The sequence below is a fragment of the Haemaphysalis longicornis genome, unplaced genomic scaffold (assembly GCF_048455015.1).
Source record: "Haemaphysalis longicornis isolate Haplotype H1 unplaced genomic scaffold, Haemaphysalis longicornis Haplotype H1 scaffold_335, whole genome shotgun sequence".
In the NCBI taxonomy this organism is placed as follows: Eukaryota; Metazoa; Arthropoda; class Arachnida; order Ixodida; family Ixodidae; genus Haemaphysalis; species Haemaphysalis longicornis.
In genome coordinates, this window is record NW_027526349.1 from 89,588 (window position 1) to 105,931 (window position 16,344).

The window sequence follows — 16,344 nt, forward strand, 5'->3', positions numbered from 1 at the left end:
GTAAGCTATATATATATATAGCGGTATTTTTAGCGGTATTTTTGTAACAGTATTTATCGACGTACCCCGGTCTAGTCTAGGCCGCTAAATTACACCACAGTGGGAGGCTGGAGCAGGAGCAGTAATAGGAACCAGACCACGAGGGAACTTGTTGAAACTGCAATGATTGAAAGAGCTGGTGATAACTCTGTCAGTGTGCCCTCGTTAGCTATCACGCCAAAGGAAATCGCATTCTTGGAGGCCAGAGAAAAGTGGATGTGGCGATAAATTTAGTGACGCAATAACAGTTTGACAGGCTGGGCATCCTTCTCTTCTTATCTCTTTGTGCGCGCTTGTTGCTTTTTTTTCCCCTGTAAGTGTGCTATTTATTGTCCGCAGCTTGCAATAAAGCCATCAGTTGATAGTCAGCGCTTGTGGTGTATAACTCTGTCCGTCCTTCGTTAGAATGTGCGCTGTTCCTTCCTTTGTATCTGAAAACCACCAAGTAGCCCAACATGGCACCCTTTTGGAGCCGGGAGCCTAGCATAGCCATCGACCATCCCCGTACAACAACGAAAAAAAATTTTACCCTTTTCTTTTCACTTCTCGAACTTCAAAAGCATGATTGCTCAGATTGATTTAGTGCTCAGTAATTTCTTGTCCCTCCCAAAGAGGACGCCACGCATAGTGCTATTCACACTTCTTGCGACACTTCTTGCGTTTATCCATTCATTTTTTATTCAAACATGGCGGCGCCCACTGCGCTGATTTGTGGACAAAACTTCATGACTTCATTTTGATGAAACTTGAGTGAGGCAAGCTCCTCCGACGGATGTGTGGAGTTGAGTGTTATCGTTAAAGAAAATATTTGTAGTCCGTCTATTAATGCCGAGCGCAATGGAGGTGGGGTGGTCACCAATCGCTCGGGTGTACGATCCGTTGAAGGCCGGCAGCATCGATGGAACCGATGTCAAACCGCATGACCATGGCATCGTGCGTGCTATGGAAGTAAGCATTCATTTGCAATGTTTTTAATGCCGTTTCGTCGTGACATGTTCTGCTGGCTGCAAAAGTTAGTTGGTGTAATTGATTAATGCGGTTTCGTAATCATTCATTAGTCACTGCAAAACCGACAGGCTGATCAAAACACCGATTGCTCGTCAAGCTCGTAGGAAGAGCGAAAATTCCGAATCTCAGAGCCTCATTTTTAATGGGTCGGGAGAGGTACACGGTTGTTAAACTCCGCGTATTACACTTCGCGCTGTATGTTGTTTTGCTGTGTATTTTATAGTTGCTAGACCATTTAACATCGCATATATACAGTCATATTTCCAGTGTTCCGTCTTGCCAACTCATTCCAGCGTGTATCCACAGTGGTTGCAATGCTAGAGATAAACTTGATTTTGATAAACAAGCTGAGACAACCCTTCAGCAAACTTCTCTTTTACGTCCCTGGTGGAACACCACTCAGCCACTCGTAATAAGTTTCCAATGGGGCAAATTATATCAACCCACATATCTATTACGAGCAGGTTACAAACGTCTTCTGGCTCGACTGGCCAGACGTAAATGGGCGTGATGCGATTTGTGACTCGAATTTTTATTTTCTGCTCACGGCAACGGTCTGACTGGCATCAGATGCTTTGCTCAATTAGCTAGTGTTGGCTTTAAACCAGAAGCTTTTGTCAGTGGGCAGGTTGGTCAATTGGCTGAACGAAAAGTGTGATTTTTAAGGTTATGTAAGTATAAGGTTTTTCAATGTGTACGTCAAATATTTGCATATTTCTAATAGCCTAAGGAGAAGTTTAAAAATTAAAGGCCGTTCCACCCGTGAATGTGGGGTAGTGTGACAGCTGTAGATGTGACCATAGTTGCTACCTGTTTAGGCTGGCTGTGGCAAGGCTAAACGAGGCGAGGTTGTATATATGGGCTTAAGTGCATGCTTCAAGGCTAGTCACCCAAAAGGTGGACTTGCAGACAGACTCGACTTTCACGCTTGGCACACATGTTCGACAGCAGAGGCAGCCAAACGTAGCAGAAGAAAGAGGAAGGAGCAAACAAAAAAGAGACTCTTTGAGACTAGGCGAGCCACTTTGCGCCCGCCCAGCAATGTTGTATGTTTCCTAGCCTTGGAGATGACCCCTCCTCATTCTTTCTTGCTCAGCATTTTTTCACTAGGAGGCTTCCGAATCACAGCTTTTTCACGAACAGCATGTTGAGTGCTTTTACACTAAAGAAAGGTAGTGTCTATTATCCCGGCAACCATGAGAATTACCGTAAGAAATTTCTCACGGCAGTCGCCTACAAGCACCCTACAAGGAGATTTTATGGGATAAATATTCCCTACAAAGCCGTATTTGCAGCTGCCCCTGTAGTGCTGTGGTATAGTACTTGGTTTTAAACAAGAAGGCTCAGGTTTGAATCTAACAATGTGATGTTTTTAAAAAAAGCTTTCAGAATTTTTCAGTCATCGTGATTTTGTTATTACTTTTTTTACTCTGGTTTTTACTATATCAAGAGATCGAGGCACAGGGCTTCTAGAATGGGTTGAATTATGTTTAATATAGGTTGTGTTCTGTGTCATTGGCCTGGATTACATTAGATTTGTTGCAGTTGGGCTGGATTTGGGTAGGTTATGACACATTCAGTTAGGTACGCTAGGTTCGGTGAGGTTACGTTTTGTTAGGTTACGTTGGGACGTAATATTATTCAGCGAATTTTAGGCCAGGCAGCTTTTATGGAAACTGTCGTGAAAATTTCCTGGAGGTAATTCTCATGGCTGCCGTGAGATTAGACGCAGTCTTCAAAAAAAGCACTGAGTGTGATAGGTACCAAAGGCACCAAGGGATCAGTGCACGGAGCTGTCACAGGCCTTTGTGTAGTATTCCTGTGTAAATAATTCCACTTTGGATAATTCCGCAACATCGTCCATTTTCTGTCGGTGTTTTCAGAATGATGTTGCGCATCGTCCAAAAAGAAGTGTAGTGTGCATTTTCACTTGGTGGTGCAATAGCGAACGTCTCTACCCACTGCGGTGGCTCAGTGGCTATGGCGTTGTGCTGCCGAGCTGAAAGTTGCGGGTTCAATTCCTTGCCGCCGCGGCCGCTTTTCTGTTGGAGGTGAAAAGCGAAAACGCCCGTGTGTTCGAGATTTCGGCACACATTAAAGATTCCCAGGGGGTGAAAATGAATCCGGAGCCCTTCACGATGTTGCGCCTCATCGCCTGTGTAGCATTGGTGCATTAAACCTCATAATCAATCAATCAATCAATCAATCAAATCAATCGGAAAACTTCTCTGCCTACTTTTTGCACTTGTTGCAATTAGAAAACTTACTCAGTCTCTTCTTATGTCTCTTGGATTCATCATCGTCATCAAGTCTATTTTGGTCCATGCGGGACGAAGGCCTCTCCCATTCCTCTAACTAACAATTCTGATTAATCACGTCTACGTAATAAAGCTGTTCTCAGTGAAATCTAAGCAACTGATTAATTGATCACAATTTTATCATATGGATCCAGACTGAACAATATTTTATTATTATTGATTTATTTATTTGTGGAATACTGCAGGCCAAAAAGGCCCAAGCAGGAGGGGCGCAAACACAACTACAAGATCAGTACATGAGTGACACAGCTTGACTAAAATACATCTGCGTAAGAGGATAGCGAGTAGAAGAAAAACATCACAACAACAAAAAAAAGCAAGCAATAATCTGAGAGGCAATAATAAGCAATAATCATTCACAGAATTAAACATTTGGTTCATGAAGATCTAAGCTTTGGAGGTAATCAGAGGGCAAGTTATTCCATTCTGTGACAGTTCTCGGAAAAAAGGAAAACTTAAATAAATCTGTCCGCGCAAAATACGGAGTTAAAGATAGGACATGCGAATGTCGTGTTTGCCTGGTCGAAAGTGGGGTAACGTAATGTGATGGGTCTAGACCAAGTTTGTTGTTAATTAGTGAGTACAAAAATTTTAGACGTAGAAGTTGGCGCCGCGATTGTAGTGTTTGGAATTCATTATCTTGCATTAGTTTAGTAACTGATGTACCGCGACCATACTTCGAAGAAATAAAACGGACTGCTCGCCTTTGAATCTTTTCGAGGGAATATATGTTAGACTTAGTATGCGGATCCCACACAATACAAGCGTATTCTAGCTTTGGACGTATTAAAGTGTTATATGCTAATAGTTTCACTTGCGAGGGGGCGTCTCTGAGTTTGTGCCTTAGAAGACACAGTTTACGGAATGCGCAAGTGACAGATACATGCCAGGAACTGTGATATCCTTAGTGCAAAGCTTCTCGCTCAAAATTGCTGGATGTTTCCATCAGCGAGACCTGACAAAAACATTGTGCACCCTGAACACAAGTGAGCAGCACTTTTATGCTATATCACTGGTTAATATTTATTACATCAAGTGCTAATTGTAGTTTTTTTCTTGTTTGCAGGCCACCTACAAAACCAACGTACATGTCAGCACGGACCCAAAAAATACCATATATGTGGCCAGACTGAGCCCAACAACAACAGAAGACACCGTCAGAGAAGTAAGTAGCGTAAAGAACATTTTATTATTTTTTTTAAGGCAGTGTTGGTTTATCTGGTGTTTGAAAAAGGAAATACATTGGGCCCTCTGCTTTACGAAATGAGTATCGCGGGGGTTTAATTTAATATGACATTAACAGCCATATACAGTGCGACCTTCGCATTGTGTTTATTTGCTTCCACACCCTTTAATGTCAACAGGTTCAACTTCCTTTCTACTTCCTGCCTTTTAAATAATTAGTTATTCTTTGCACTTGTTCCTGTCCTAACCGGAGGCGCAGTGCTGAGTTGGTCTACTACTAATGATTTTCATCATCATCAGCATACCCAGGACGAAGGTCTCTCCCATTGACTTCCAGCCACTCCTGTCCTGAACTGCTCGAGTCCACAGTTTACCCCCGAATTTCTGTATTTCATCCCTCCATCGGGTCTATGGCCTTCCCCTTCTTCTAGACCCATGTCTTGGTATCCACTCTGTTACCCTAATTGTCCACCGGTTGTCGGTTTGTCTCACTATGCGGCCAGCCTAACTCCATTTCTTTCTCTTTACTTGAACTATGATATCTTCACCTCTAGTTGTTCTCTGATCCAGGTAGCTCGGTTCCTGTCCCTGAGTGTTACTCCTAACATTATTCGTTCCATGGCCCGTTGAACCGACCTAAGTTTGCTTTCTAGTTTAGTAAGGCGCCAAGTTTCAGCACCGTATGTCATCACCGGCAGTATGCACTGGTTGTAGATTTTTCTTTTGACTGACGGAGGTAGCTTGCTTTTCATTATTTGGGAGTGCTTGCCGAGTGCTCCCCAACCCATATCAATTCCGCGCCGAATTTCTCTCTCACGGTTGGGGTCAGTTCTAACCATCTTGTCCGAGGTAGTTCTATTCTTTTACTTCTTCTAGCGTTTCATCTCCTAAGCTGAAGAGAACGTTTTTGGCATGCTTATTCCTGATTACTTTAGATTTATTCATATTTATTTTTAGCCCCATGGCCATGCTTTCTGATTGCAGTTCCTCAAGTATTGTTTTCATGTGTTCTGCAGCCTCACTCAGCAAGACTATGTCATCCGCAAACCTCATATGGCTCAAGTATTCCCTGTTTGTCCTTAATCCTATGTTTTCCCTTTCAAACTTTCTAAATACCCCCTCCAGACATGCTGTGAATAGCTTTGGTGAGATGGTATCTCCCTGTCTTACTCCCTTTCGGATCGGAAATTTGTCGCTTTGCTTGTGGAGGGTTGTCTTGCCCATGCATTCCTTATATATGTCTGTTAGAAGTCTTATGTAGGTTTCATCTATTCCCTCGTCTGTTAGTGCTTCTAGCACGGCTGTGGTGAGTACGGAATCAGACGCTTTCTCATAGTCTATAAATTCCATGTAAGGGGTTTGTTGTATTCTGTGAATTTTTCTATCACTTGATTAACAACATGGATGTAATCCATGGTTGAGTACCCCTTTCCTAAACCCAGTCTGCTCTCCGGGTTGTTGAAAATCCGGGCTGTCACCTATGCGGCTAACTATAACTTCGGTAAACAGCTTGCACACAACCGAGAGTAGGCTGATGGGTCTGTAATTCTTGAGGTCCTTGGGATCTCCTTTCTGATGAATCAGAATAATGTTGGCGTTTTTCCAGGCTATGGGCACTTTCTGAGTCCTAAAGCATTCCCAAAATAGTACAGCTAGCTTTTCCAGTACAACATCTCCTCCCTCCTTCAAACTATCTACAGTTATGACGTCGTCACCTGCAGCTGTTCCCCTTTTCATGCCTTTGAGAGCCTCTCCTGCCTCCTCTTTAGTTACCAGTGGAACATCGCAAGTTGAGCTTGTACTCTCAGTAGTCTTTCCTAGTTCAATGTCAGTTTTTAAGTACAGCATATTTGAGTTTTCAAGCATAGTAGCTGTGTATCCGATGGAACTCCATGTTCGAAAATGCTTCTCTGTACAATCCTGTGCACGGTAGAGAATCCCAGTTTCAACAAACAAATTTGTAACCTACCACACACTGTTCCTCATAACCCAGGTAAAGTGTAAGTGTGTTACAGAGGCCATGAAGAGAAAATACAACTCGGTTCATTTTGAAAGCACTAGGCTTTGGTACCTCAGTCAGCAACATTCCAGCCATGACAGGAGCTTTTCTAACCATGAAACGCAAGAAATAATGAAAAAAATTACAAGTTTTATACCAGAGTAATGTAATATAGAAGGAGTGACATAATATAGGCAAGCAGTACAGACTTTTTTATCATGGCCTTATCTGTGTACATGCATTCAAGTTGCACGGTCAAACAGAACTGAAACCCCACTGCAATCATCGAGCCACGTTGCTTGGCAGTGGCTTTGGTTGGCCACAAATCGCATACCGTATTTTGGCGCATATAACCCGCCCCTGCATATAATCGGTACCGCCACTATCAGCCCGCCGGAAAAGAAAAAAAAATCGTCGCGTATTGCCTGCACATTTGATACAAGAAAGGCTGCATGAAAGCTACTGCTCAAGCAACAATTAACCTACTATGTGGTCAGAAAAAGCGTATATTTAGCAAGTAGAATACACTTTCTGCAAGGGGAAAGCCCCAATTCACTAATAAAATTCAGTTGTTAGAGTGCGCTCGTCCTTGTTTTTTCTTCCTTGTCCTTGAATGTTTTGTGCAATCGCTGCCATGGAAGGCTTAGTCAGTGTTACTGCGTAGGAGCTTCACGGCACAACGCGCATTGCCGTGAAGCTGTACTGAAGGAACAACCCCGCGTATTATCCGCACCCCTACTTTGCCACTGAAATTTTGCATTTTCGATGCGGGTTATACGCGCGAAAATGCAGTAACCAAGTTTATGTGACGGCATAGACAAATCGCTGCAAAGGGGCTTGGGAGTCACCACAGCTTCATAAGTTATTCTTAAGATCTCCATTGTTTGTTTGAAGTTTGCTATATGATTGTTATCATTGCCATTGAGACAAAGCGGCCTTTTAAAGGGGCCAAGCAGACAAAACACAGGTTTGGTTTATACGCCTCATTAGAATCATACTGACGCGACTTTTAACGCACACTTCGCTCAAACAAGCTACATAATTAGGAAAAAAGGGAATGGCCATGCGACCCACTAGCTCATTCCCCGCAACAGAAGCTATGATGTCATACCAGCCAGCTCTGCGATTGGCTGAGGCCGGCAAAAGCAAACGCAAATTAGGCAGGGCTTGTAAGCCTGCCAGATGAGCTGTTTGTGCCTAAATGTAGGGAACATTCTTTTTATAGCACTGGGAATTGGGGGGTGAACAATTAAAGTTACGAACGAATACGTAAACACCGAAGCAGTTAGTGCGGCACTTTGCCGGCTGACACCGCTAACACAGCCGTTGGACGCGCTGGACTTGTCTGAAACAATGCTGACCAACTGACACGAGCAGCGCGGTCGCTTGCGTGACCATGTTTGTCACGTCATAGCTTAAGTTTAAAGAAACTATTAGTATGAACCGTAATAAGATACGACAAGTGTAGAAGTCCGGCCACAAAGTGCGAACACTGGCACTTCCTCAGTATTGTAGCGCCATCTATGAAAGTGGGCTTTAGACAAGATAATCAAATGGGTGCCTGTGGGATGGTAGGAGCCCTGGTCAGCACGCTATATTTCTTTAGTTTTAAGCCCCTGTTCTTAATACGTCGTTGTCGACATCACGAAAACACGCGATTTAGCGGGAGAATTGAAATTTTGACTTACAATATTGAATTTCTCAGTGAATAAAGCATCATTTGCTGCCGAACAAGTGCTTAGGGCCATATAAAACGCTAAACCTTTCGAATAAACAAACTTGCATTTCGTCTGCATGGCCTGTTTAAATGCACCAAACTTGTACGGCCCCTCTAAGGAACCCTTAATGCACTCTTGTTTTGAAGTATTTCAGTTCTGTTTTTTTCATGGGTTCGTGTCTGTAGATGGTGTCTTTGTCTTCTTTTTCAACAGTTCTTCTCCCACTACGGGGATGTCAAGAGCTGCCATCTGGTGAGAGACGTCGTCACGGGGTTCTCCAAGCGCTACGCCTTCGTGGAGTTCTATGACGCAAGGACTGCCCTGGCTGCCTCCGCTGCAAACCAGCTGTCCATTGATGACTGCAAGATATTTGTGGACTTTGAACAGGAAAGGGTGCTGCCTGGCTGGATACCTCGCAGGCTGGGTGGGTGCTTTGTAACAATATTGTTGTTGTTGTTGTGGTCGTCATTGTTTTATTGCCGTTCCAGTACTCTCATTGTGCACTTAAAAGGGCCCTGAAACGTTTTTCTTCTGAAGACCTGGAATAGATTCATTTGGTTGTTATGTTAAAGGGACCCTGAAACACTTTCGATAAGCGCTTTCACTCTTTCCTTCGCGTCTGGGGCCACTGCGAAAGCTATAGTTGTCGCCAGCACAAAGCGGCGCTGCGTGATTTGCGCGTCGCAGCAGATACGCCTTCCATTTCTGCTTTGTTTTTGTGGCTTTTTTTAAGTTGCTATCGAAAGCGTTCATTGCTGCAACTGAAGGAAAACCAGCCAACAGCCGCTACGTGGCCTTAGTGGCATAATTTGAGCCATTGAAGAACGTCAAGACCGGGAAAGAGAGAAAAATTTTTTGTGCGAGTTTCCAAGTTATCTGATTGGCATAGAGCAGCAATTTTCGGCAGAGGTACATTGCAACCCCCTAATCTAAGTAGTGGGTGTGCTGGGTGACAATGTTCTGCAAGCATTTAAGATTTCAAAAAAAGTGGAAGAAAGTGTTGCAGGGTCCCTTTAAAGCCACAAAACATGTAAGCCGTGCATTATGACCCTATGTATTACAAAGAACTTCGAAACTTTCTGGAAGTTATTGTTCTTTTTTTTCTATGTTTGGCACTCCCTGCATTTTTTTTTTGCCTTTTTGTGCTGTTATTGCAGAGGCAATCGCTGTACGAAAATTATGTGAGGAAATCTAAAGATGCAAATATATTTTCTGTTAGCGTATTCTTCTGAAAAAATGTCAGTTGTTATCAAGGATGCTTACAACAAAGTCAGTTGTAATCAAAAGCCTAATGTAACTGCAATCACTTCTTACTCATGCCCAAAAATGAGAAAGTTTGACCCATTTCTTTTACCCACTTTTTTGTTAAACTGATGTCAGTATTGGAAGGGAGTTATTACTGCCATTGTCTTTGCTGCACTAGTATTTTTTCAACAGCCATGAACCAACTCCCCCAACAACGAGATCTACATGGAGGAATCGCACTCCTCATTTTTGGTACACATAGGTCAAACAAAGTCTTTTGACGAGCAGAGCAGTAATGGTTAAAATGTTTTAAAAGAGTCATGAAGAGAAAACACAAGTTTGGTTCATTCAAAAAATTGCCTCGTTAGAATCATACTAACACCACTTTTAACGCACACTTCGCTTAAATAAAGCTATGTAATTAGGAAAAAATTCAATGGCCATGCAACCCACTAGCTCGTTTCTTGCAACAGAACCTATGATGTCATACCAGCCAGCTCTGCTATTGGCGGAGGCCGGCAAAAGCAAACTCAAATTAGGCAGAGTTTATAAGCTTGCCGAACGAGCTATTTGCGCTTAAATTTAGGGCATGTTTTTTTTTAAAGTAGCAAGAATAGTGGGGTAAACAATGGAAGTTACGAAAGCATACGTAAACATAAAAGTACCGACGCACACTGCTGTTGGTACTGCGCGCACTGTGCTTGGTTTAGCTACACAGGACTGCGGCACTTTGGCGTAGTCTCGGACGACACTGGCTGATTGAAGCAAGCAACGGTGTCTTACGTGACCATATTTGTCGAATGAGCACTATGTTTCACGAAACGATTATTTTCTCCCTGAACAAAAGCAAGCCTGGTTTAAACACGGTCAAAAACAAACCAAAGGCAGAAAACGGCTTGCTGCGGTATGGTGGCGCCACCTAGGTTCACAAACAGTAAACAAGGCTTCGCAATCGGCTGCAGAGCGGTCGGTTCCTGTGGTGTCATTGCAAATCACGAAAACACATGATTTAGCCTAAAAATCGAAATTTTAACTTAAATTGATTAATTTCTCAGTGAATAAAACATTGTTTGCATCCGGACAGGTGCTGGGGGCACTACAAAACACGAAATCTTTCTAAAACAACCAACTTGTATTTTATCTGCATGACCCCTTTAAAAATGTGTTCTGCGCTTTCTATGGCATTTACACTCCAGCCTCCTCTTCCATTAATCAACAGGTGGTGGCTTTGGAGGCAAGAAGGAGTCCGGGCAGCTGAGATTTGGCGGTCTAGACCGTCCCTTCAGGAAGCCCATCATCATTGGTGGCAAAACTAAAACCAGCGGCTCCCATCCATCGGATACCGGTGCGTCGTTTCCAGACCGGAGCCAGCAGCATTCCCGCGGTCGGGATGGTTACCATCCGGCGACTGACTACAGGCCGAGGGACCAGAGCAGGAGAGATGAGTTTCTTCGGCAAAAGAGACTGGCTTACGAACGAATGCGCGGCCAGCGGCACGACGACGATCAGAGGAGTGACCGGTCGGATAGATCGCACAGCAGCCGACCCCACGATAGGGGCGGAGACCGGCGGAGATCGGATGATAGTCGCCGTGGGCACGATCATTGGGACGAACGTCAGGACGACCGTCGTGACGAACGTCGAGGGGAACGTGAGGCGAGAGACCATAGAAGTCGCAGGTATGTTTGTTTTGTGCTGCTTGTAACTTGTTTTGTACGGGCGCAGTCCCCTTAATGTGCTGCCACCATCAAGCACTGTTAGGTGCATTTTTTATGCATCCAGGATTCTGTGATACCTGTGTGGCAATACAACATTTGCTAAAGGAACAAAGTCAGTCACTGAGTGAAAGAAGTGACAGCATTCATGTAACTACATGTAACTAGTCTGTTGAACACTGATGATAACTAAAGGCATCCTAATTTGTGCTTAGTGTACAGAATTCAATATGACGCTTGTCTCTTGAAGAAAAAAAGCTGTTCTTTGAATGTGAGGGGTTGGCTCACTTACACCAGCACACTTAATCATGTTATGTGTCCATGTTATGTGTCCATGTTATGTGTCCATCTTCTCTCTTATGAACGAAGAGCACTTTTCGCACAGCACTAGAAGGAGTGCCTACTTGCCTACTACAATGTTGGCAACAGTGAACAACGGTCCATGGATGAGTATGGTGGCGCCATCTGGGACGACTGAGCGCAAGCAAGGCTGCAGAGCCGAATGATTCAGTGGAAGTTCGTTTGAGTAACGCACCTATGACTTCATTGCTGATGCCACTGACGCCATGAAAACACACAATTTGGCGGGAGAATCAAAATGTTAACTTAAATTGATTAATTTCTTGCTACCAATCATTTGCTACCAGACAAGCACTGGGGGCACTATAAAACACGAAATCTTTCAAGTAAAGCAAGCTTGTATTTTGTCTGCATGGCCCCTTTAAAGGATGGCAAAGACGTTTGCTTGCAAAATTATTCTGAGAATGCCTCAGTACATAAAAGCTACCTCTAGCCTGGACAAATACGAACCTAATTCTGGTTAACAAGGCTGATGCCAAAGACCGTAAGAGTTGTACGGACCCATCAGCCTATCCTCTTTTGCATACTAGTTGTTTATTAAGATAATAGTACTGCAAAAGTGGCATCCTAGATTTCAAACAACCAGATTGGGGAAAAGCTACTCAACAATTGGTCAGATTAATGTCATCACTCTGGAAATAAATCCACAGGATTTATAAATCCTCAGGGTTTAATTAACCCCTTAACTTGGCATTCATAGTTTGCAAAAAGCGTCTGATTCATTAGACACTGCTGTAGTGATAGAGTAATTGAAAGATTAGGGAATAGAGGACACGTACATAGGGCTCTTGGAGGACATACACAACAAATGTACAGGTGATAGTCCTTCATAAGAAGAGTGGGAAGTTCTCTATCAAGAAGGGTATCAGAGAAGAGGACACCATTTTAGCAAATTTATTTACAGCATGTCTGTAGAAGTTTCTTAAAAAGTTGATTGAGAGAGGTCAGGAGTGCCAATACTAAATTGAGAATATTTGGGCCACTTGAGCTTTGAAGATGACATCATTTTCTTCAGTGAGTTGAGGGAATACCTGCAAATAGTGATTCATAAACTGTACTCAGAAAGCCCTGTCGTAGGACTAAATAAATATGAATAAATCAAAAGTAATGTTTAAGAGACATGCAGAGAAAGTGCCCCGTTGAGCCTAGGGGATGGAATACTGGTATAGCTGGATGAATATAAATGTTGTGGACTAGTTCTCAGTGCCGATCCAAACCATCTGAAAGAAATACAACTTAGAATTACTAATCCTTCTTTCAGATGCCGCGTGGTAAAAACACGGAGCACAAAAAAAATACTATGGGCTGGAGGGTATTTAGCAAAAACTCTGAAGTAATGAACAGTAGGCTACGTTTGTAATTGAAAAGAATGGTATACAACCAGTGTGTGCTCCCAGTGAAAACTTATGGTGCAAAAACTGTGCAGCTTGCCAAATGCTTTGGAAAAAAGAAAGCTTTGGTGGACTCGAGGAACCATGGAAAGAAGGCTGGTAGCAGTAACATTTGGGGACAAGAAACGAGCTTCTGGATTGAAGGGTCGATGTAGACAAAATACAATTTTGTTTTATTCGAAAGATTCCGTGTTTTATTTTGCACCCAGCGCTTGCTCAGAAGCAAACGATGCTTTATTTGCTGAGAAATTTAAGTTAAAATTTAAGGTTAAATGTTGATTCTCCCGTCAAATTGTGTGTTTTCGGGACGTCTGCAGTGACATCACAAGAACCGCCCTGCAGCCGACTGCAGAGCCTTGTTTACCGTTAGTCATCCTAGATGACGCCACGTTACCGCGAAGGGCCGTTTTCTGCCTTTGCTTTGTTTCTTACCATATTTGTAGCTGGCTTGTTTTCTTAAGGTAGAAAATAATCATTTCATGAAACATGGTGTTTGCTCAATAAATATGGTTGCGTAAGACACCTTTGCTGATGCCATTCGGTCAGTGTCGTCTTCTTGTCAACATTGAAGTCTTGTTCTGCGTCAACATTGCTAAGAGCAATACTTTGTTTTAGTGAGTGAGCAAAGGCAATTACTGCTGTTGGCAAAAAGCAAAAACGCCCATGTGTTCGAGATTTCGGCACACATTAAAGATCCCCAGGTGGTCAATATTAATCTGGAGCCCTCCACTATGGCGCGCTTCATCACCTGTGAAGCGTCGGTCCATTAAACCCCATAATCAATCAATCAATTACTGCTGTCAAATGTTATTTTCGAACAAAGTTCACCGCAAAAGGCAATACTGTGTAAGGCTCAGTCATAATCAGGCCAGAGTATAGACAAAGAATGCATTTTTTATTGAACGAGCAATGTTGAAATACGCTTCGTTCATTTTGAGTCGTGCAGCAAGCTGACACTTTTTTTTCTGTTTCTGTTGCAGGTCGCCTGTGTACAAAGATCGCTGAGCAGCCATCAAGCATCTCTGTGGGCATCATTTGACAGTAGTGGGATAAAAGTTGGTCATAAAAAAAGCTTTTGAGTCGTGTGAACCTGAATACCTTGTATTTATTTCAAAGTCCAGAACTAACTTTATCACAGAAATGGAAATTTTTGTCTATGCATACCACACACAATGCTTAATTTGGAACTAAAGAGCAAAGGGTTCTTAGTACTGATGAAGTGTTCAAGTAGGTTTATTTATATTTTTTTAGCATATTCATGTTTGTGTGGGGGTTTAGCATCCCATTTAATTAGTGCCTGAAGGGCTAGCACTACAGTTTACATATTTGGCAAAGTATTGTTAATATGAGAGACATACAAGCTATTTTGTTCCCAAAGCAAAAGTTGCCTCACATACAAAGTTCCAAAATTAAATCTTTTTAGAATAAAATTAGGCTGGGTTTAGACTGTTGCCGCAACTGTCGTAAAAACATGACGTGCCGTTTTTTTTTTACGTCCGTAGATCACGATACGGTTTTTGCGTCGGTAGTCTGAACATAGCTTTACAAAGCTGTGAATAGAATTCGAAGACTTCTTGATTGACAGCTTTGCGCAAAAGGTGTCAGGTGCTCAACAACCAGAATACTGTTTCCCAAGGCAGAAAATAGAACTTGAGTGCACTTGAGTGATTCCAAAATTGTTCCAGTAACATCCAGTGCAGTAGCATTCATTGGCATTGTACAGTGCAACACTAGTGGCGTCCGTGAGGGGAATGGGGGCAAGAAGAAGATCAGTGCAATCCATGAATCTTCAGAGTTAGGCTGTAACACCCCCCCCCCCCCTCCCCCTTGCACTCGTGTTTACAGTTAGGATCGGTAGAGAGGCCAATGTATTGCTTGTGGTGTTTTAAGTTTTTAATTAAGTTGTGCTGATATTTTCATGGCCTTATTTTTTACCATTCAAAGACAATACTAGTATCGTTCATTTCGTTCCATTCATGGTTTCACTTGCGGCCACGCTCCTTACTGAGCACGAAATGAATTTTCATTGAGTCGCATACGTAGAAGCTGAATTACTCAACTCCATTCAACTAAAACTACCCCTAGCATGAACTTCCGGTTTGATCAGGCCAGCGATTGGATCGATATTTTTTTCTTTTCAAAGGGGCAAGATTTTTGTAACACCGTGGCAGAGTGACAGACCCAGGTCTGTCGTCCATGCACACACCCGCGCTGTAAAATTCTTACACCATGCACACACCCCCTAGCGGCGATGTCGGGGGCATACAAAGTTTTGCTTCAAACGAGCATGGTGTGTCATCGTGTGTGACAGCGTTCATGTCGCAAACAACTGGAGACTTCATGTCATTTTGGACTTCTGCATGCTTCATTTGTGAAGCGTAGAGTTTTTCGATTCTGCTGCTGAGCATGAGGATGCGGGTTCGATTCTTGGCTGCAACAGCTACTGTTCTGACGAAGTTGAAAAGCAAAAAGGCCAGTGTGTTAGAGATTTCAGTGCACGTTAAAGATCCCCAGGTGGTCAAAATTAATCCAGAGCCCTCCACTAAGGCGTACCTCGTCGCCTGTGTAGCGTTGGCGTGTTAAACCCCACAATCAGTCAATCGGAGTTTTTCAACATGCTCCAGGAGGATTAGTGAAGCCTTATTTATGACTATCATATGCTGGCTAAAAAAGGTTAAGAACCTGTTTTTTGCATTTGTTTCAGAAGAGGGGGAGAGGGGGGGGCACGTGTGCAAAGTTTTGAAACTTTGAAACAAGTGAAGGCTTTTGACACAAATTCGCAGCGTGTACCAGGATAAATAGAAGGGGATAATAAGCATAGATGGCGAGGTAAGTGCACTGGGGCATAAGAGGGTGAGCTTGCCGTATATTTTGGGAACGTTGCAATTATGATCATTAGCAAATGGTCAGGAAGCCGGGGCTGCGTAAGGATGAGTCAGGGGTGGCTCAATCCCCTAATGGTCTTTGCCCCATTAGGCAAATCACAGCTCTAAAACAAAACTAAACAAAGAACTGGCTGGAGTGGTCCAAAGCCCGAGGCCCAATACGACGGAGTCATTTAGCCAGAACGTCTCACCTGTCTGCCAAGGTTAATTGTTACTTAATGCCTGATTTGCCTTGTTTGTTCTCTTGTAACTTGTTAGTGACGCATAACTATCACTAGTCTAGAGTCTCGCTGTTCCGCAAGTCAACGAGTAAAGGGCTTCCTTTCCGTAATTTTATTCATAACGTTGTGGCGACTGTCACACATGAAAGCGTACGTATAGTGCCATGCAGAGCATACGATTGCTCTTCCCTAACCAAACAAATAATAACAAATTATTGCAATACGTAGGATGTTTGAAGTGGGTAAAAAGCCGTTACTTA

General features: G+C 43.1%; 1 protein-coding gene across 1 annotated transcript; it reads left to right on the forward strand.

Moving 5' to 3' along the window:
* The first annotated feature begins 716 nt into the window (after window positions 1–716).
* Window positions 717–14,116, forward strand: LOC144177910 (U11/U12 small nuclear ribonucleoprotein 35 kDa protein-like). The gene is made up of 5 exons (XM_077705499.1): window positions 717–987; window positions 4,432–4,530; window positions 8,481–8,691; window positions 10,732–11,191; window positions 13,959–14,116. Exons 1-5 carry the CDS (start codon window positions 865–867, stop codon window positions 13,981–13,983), a joined length of 918 nt encoding a protein of 305 aa, XP_077561625.1. The 5' UTR covers window positions 717–864; the 3' UTR covers window positions 13,984–14,116.
* Window positions 14,117–16,344: the final 2,228 nt, after the last annotated feature.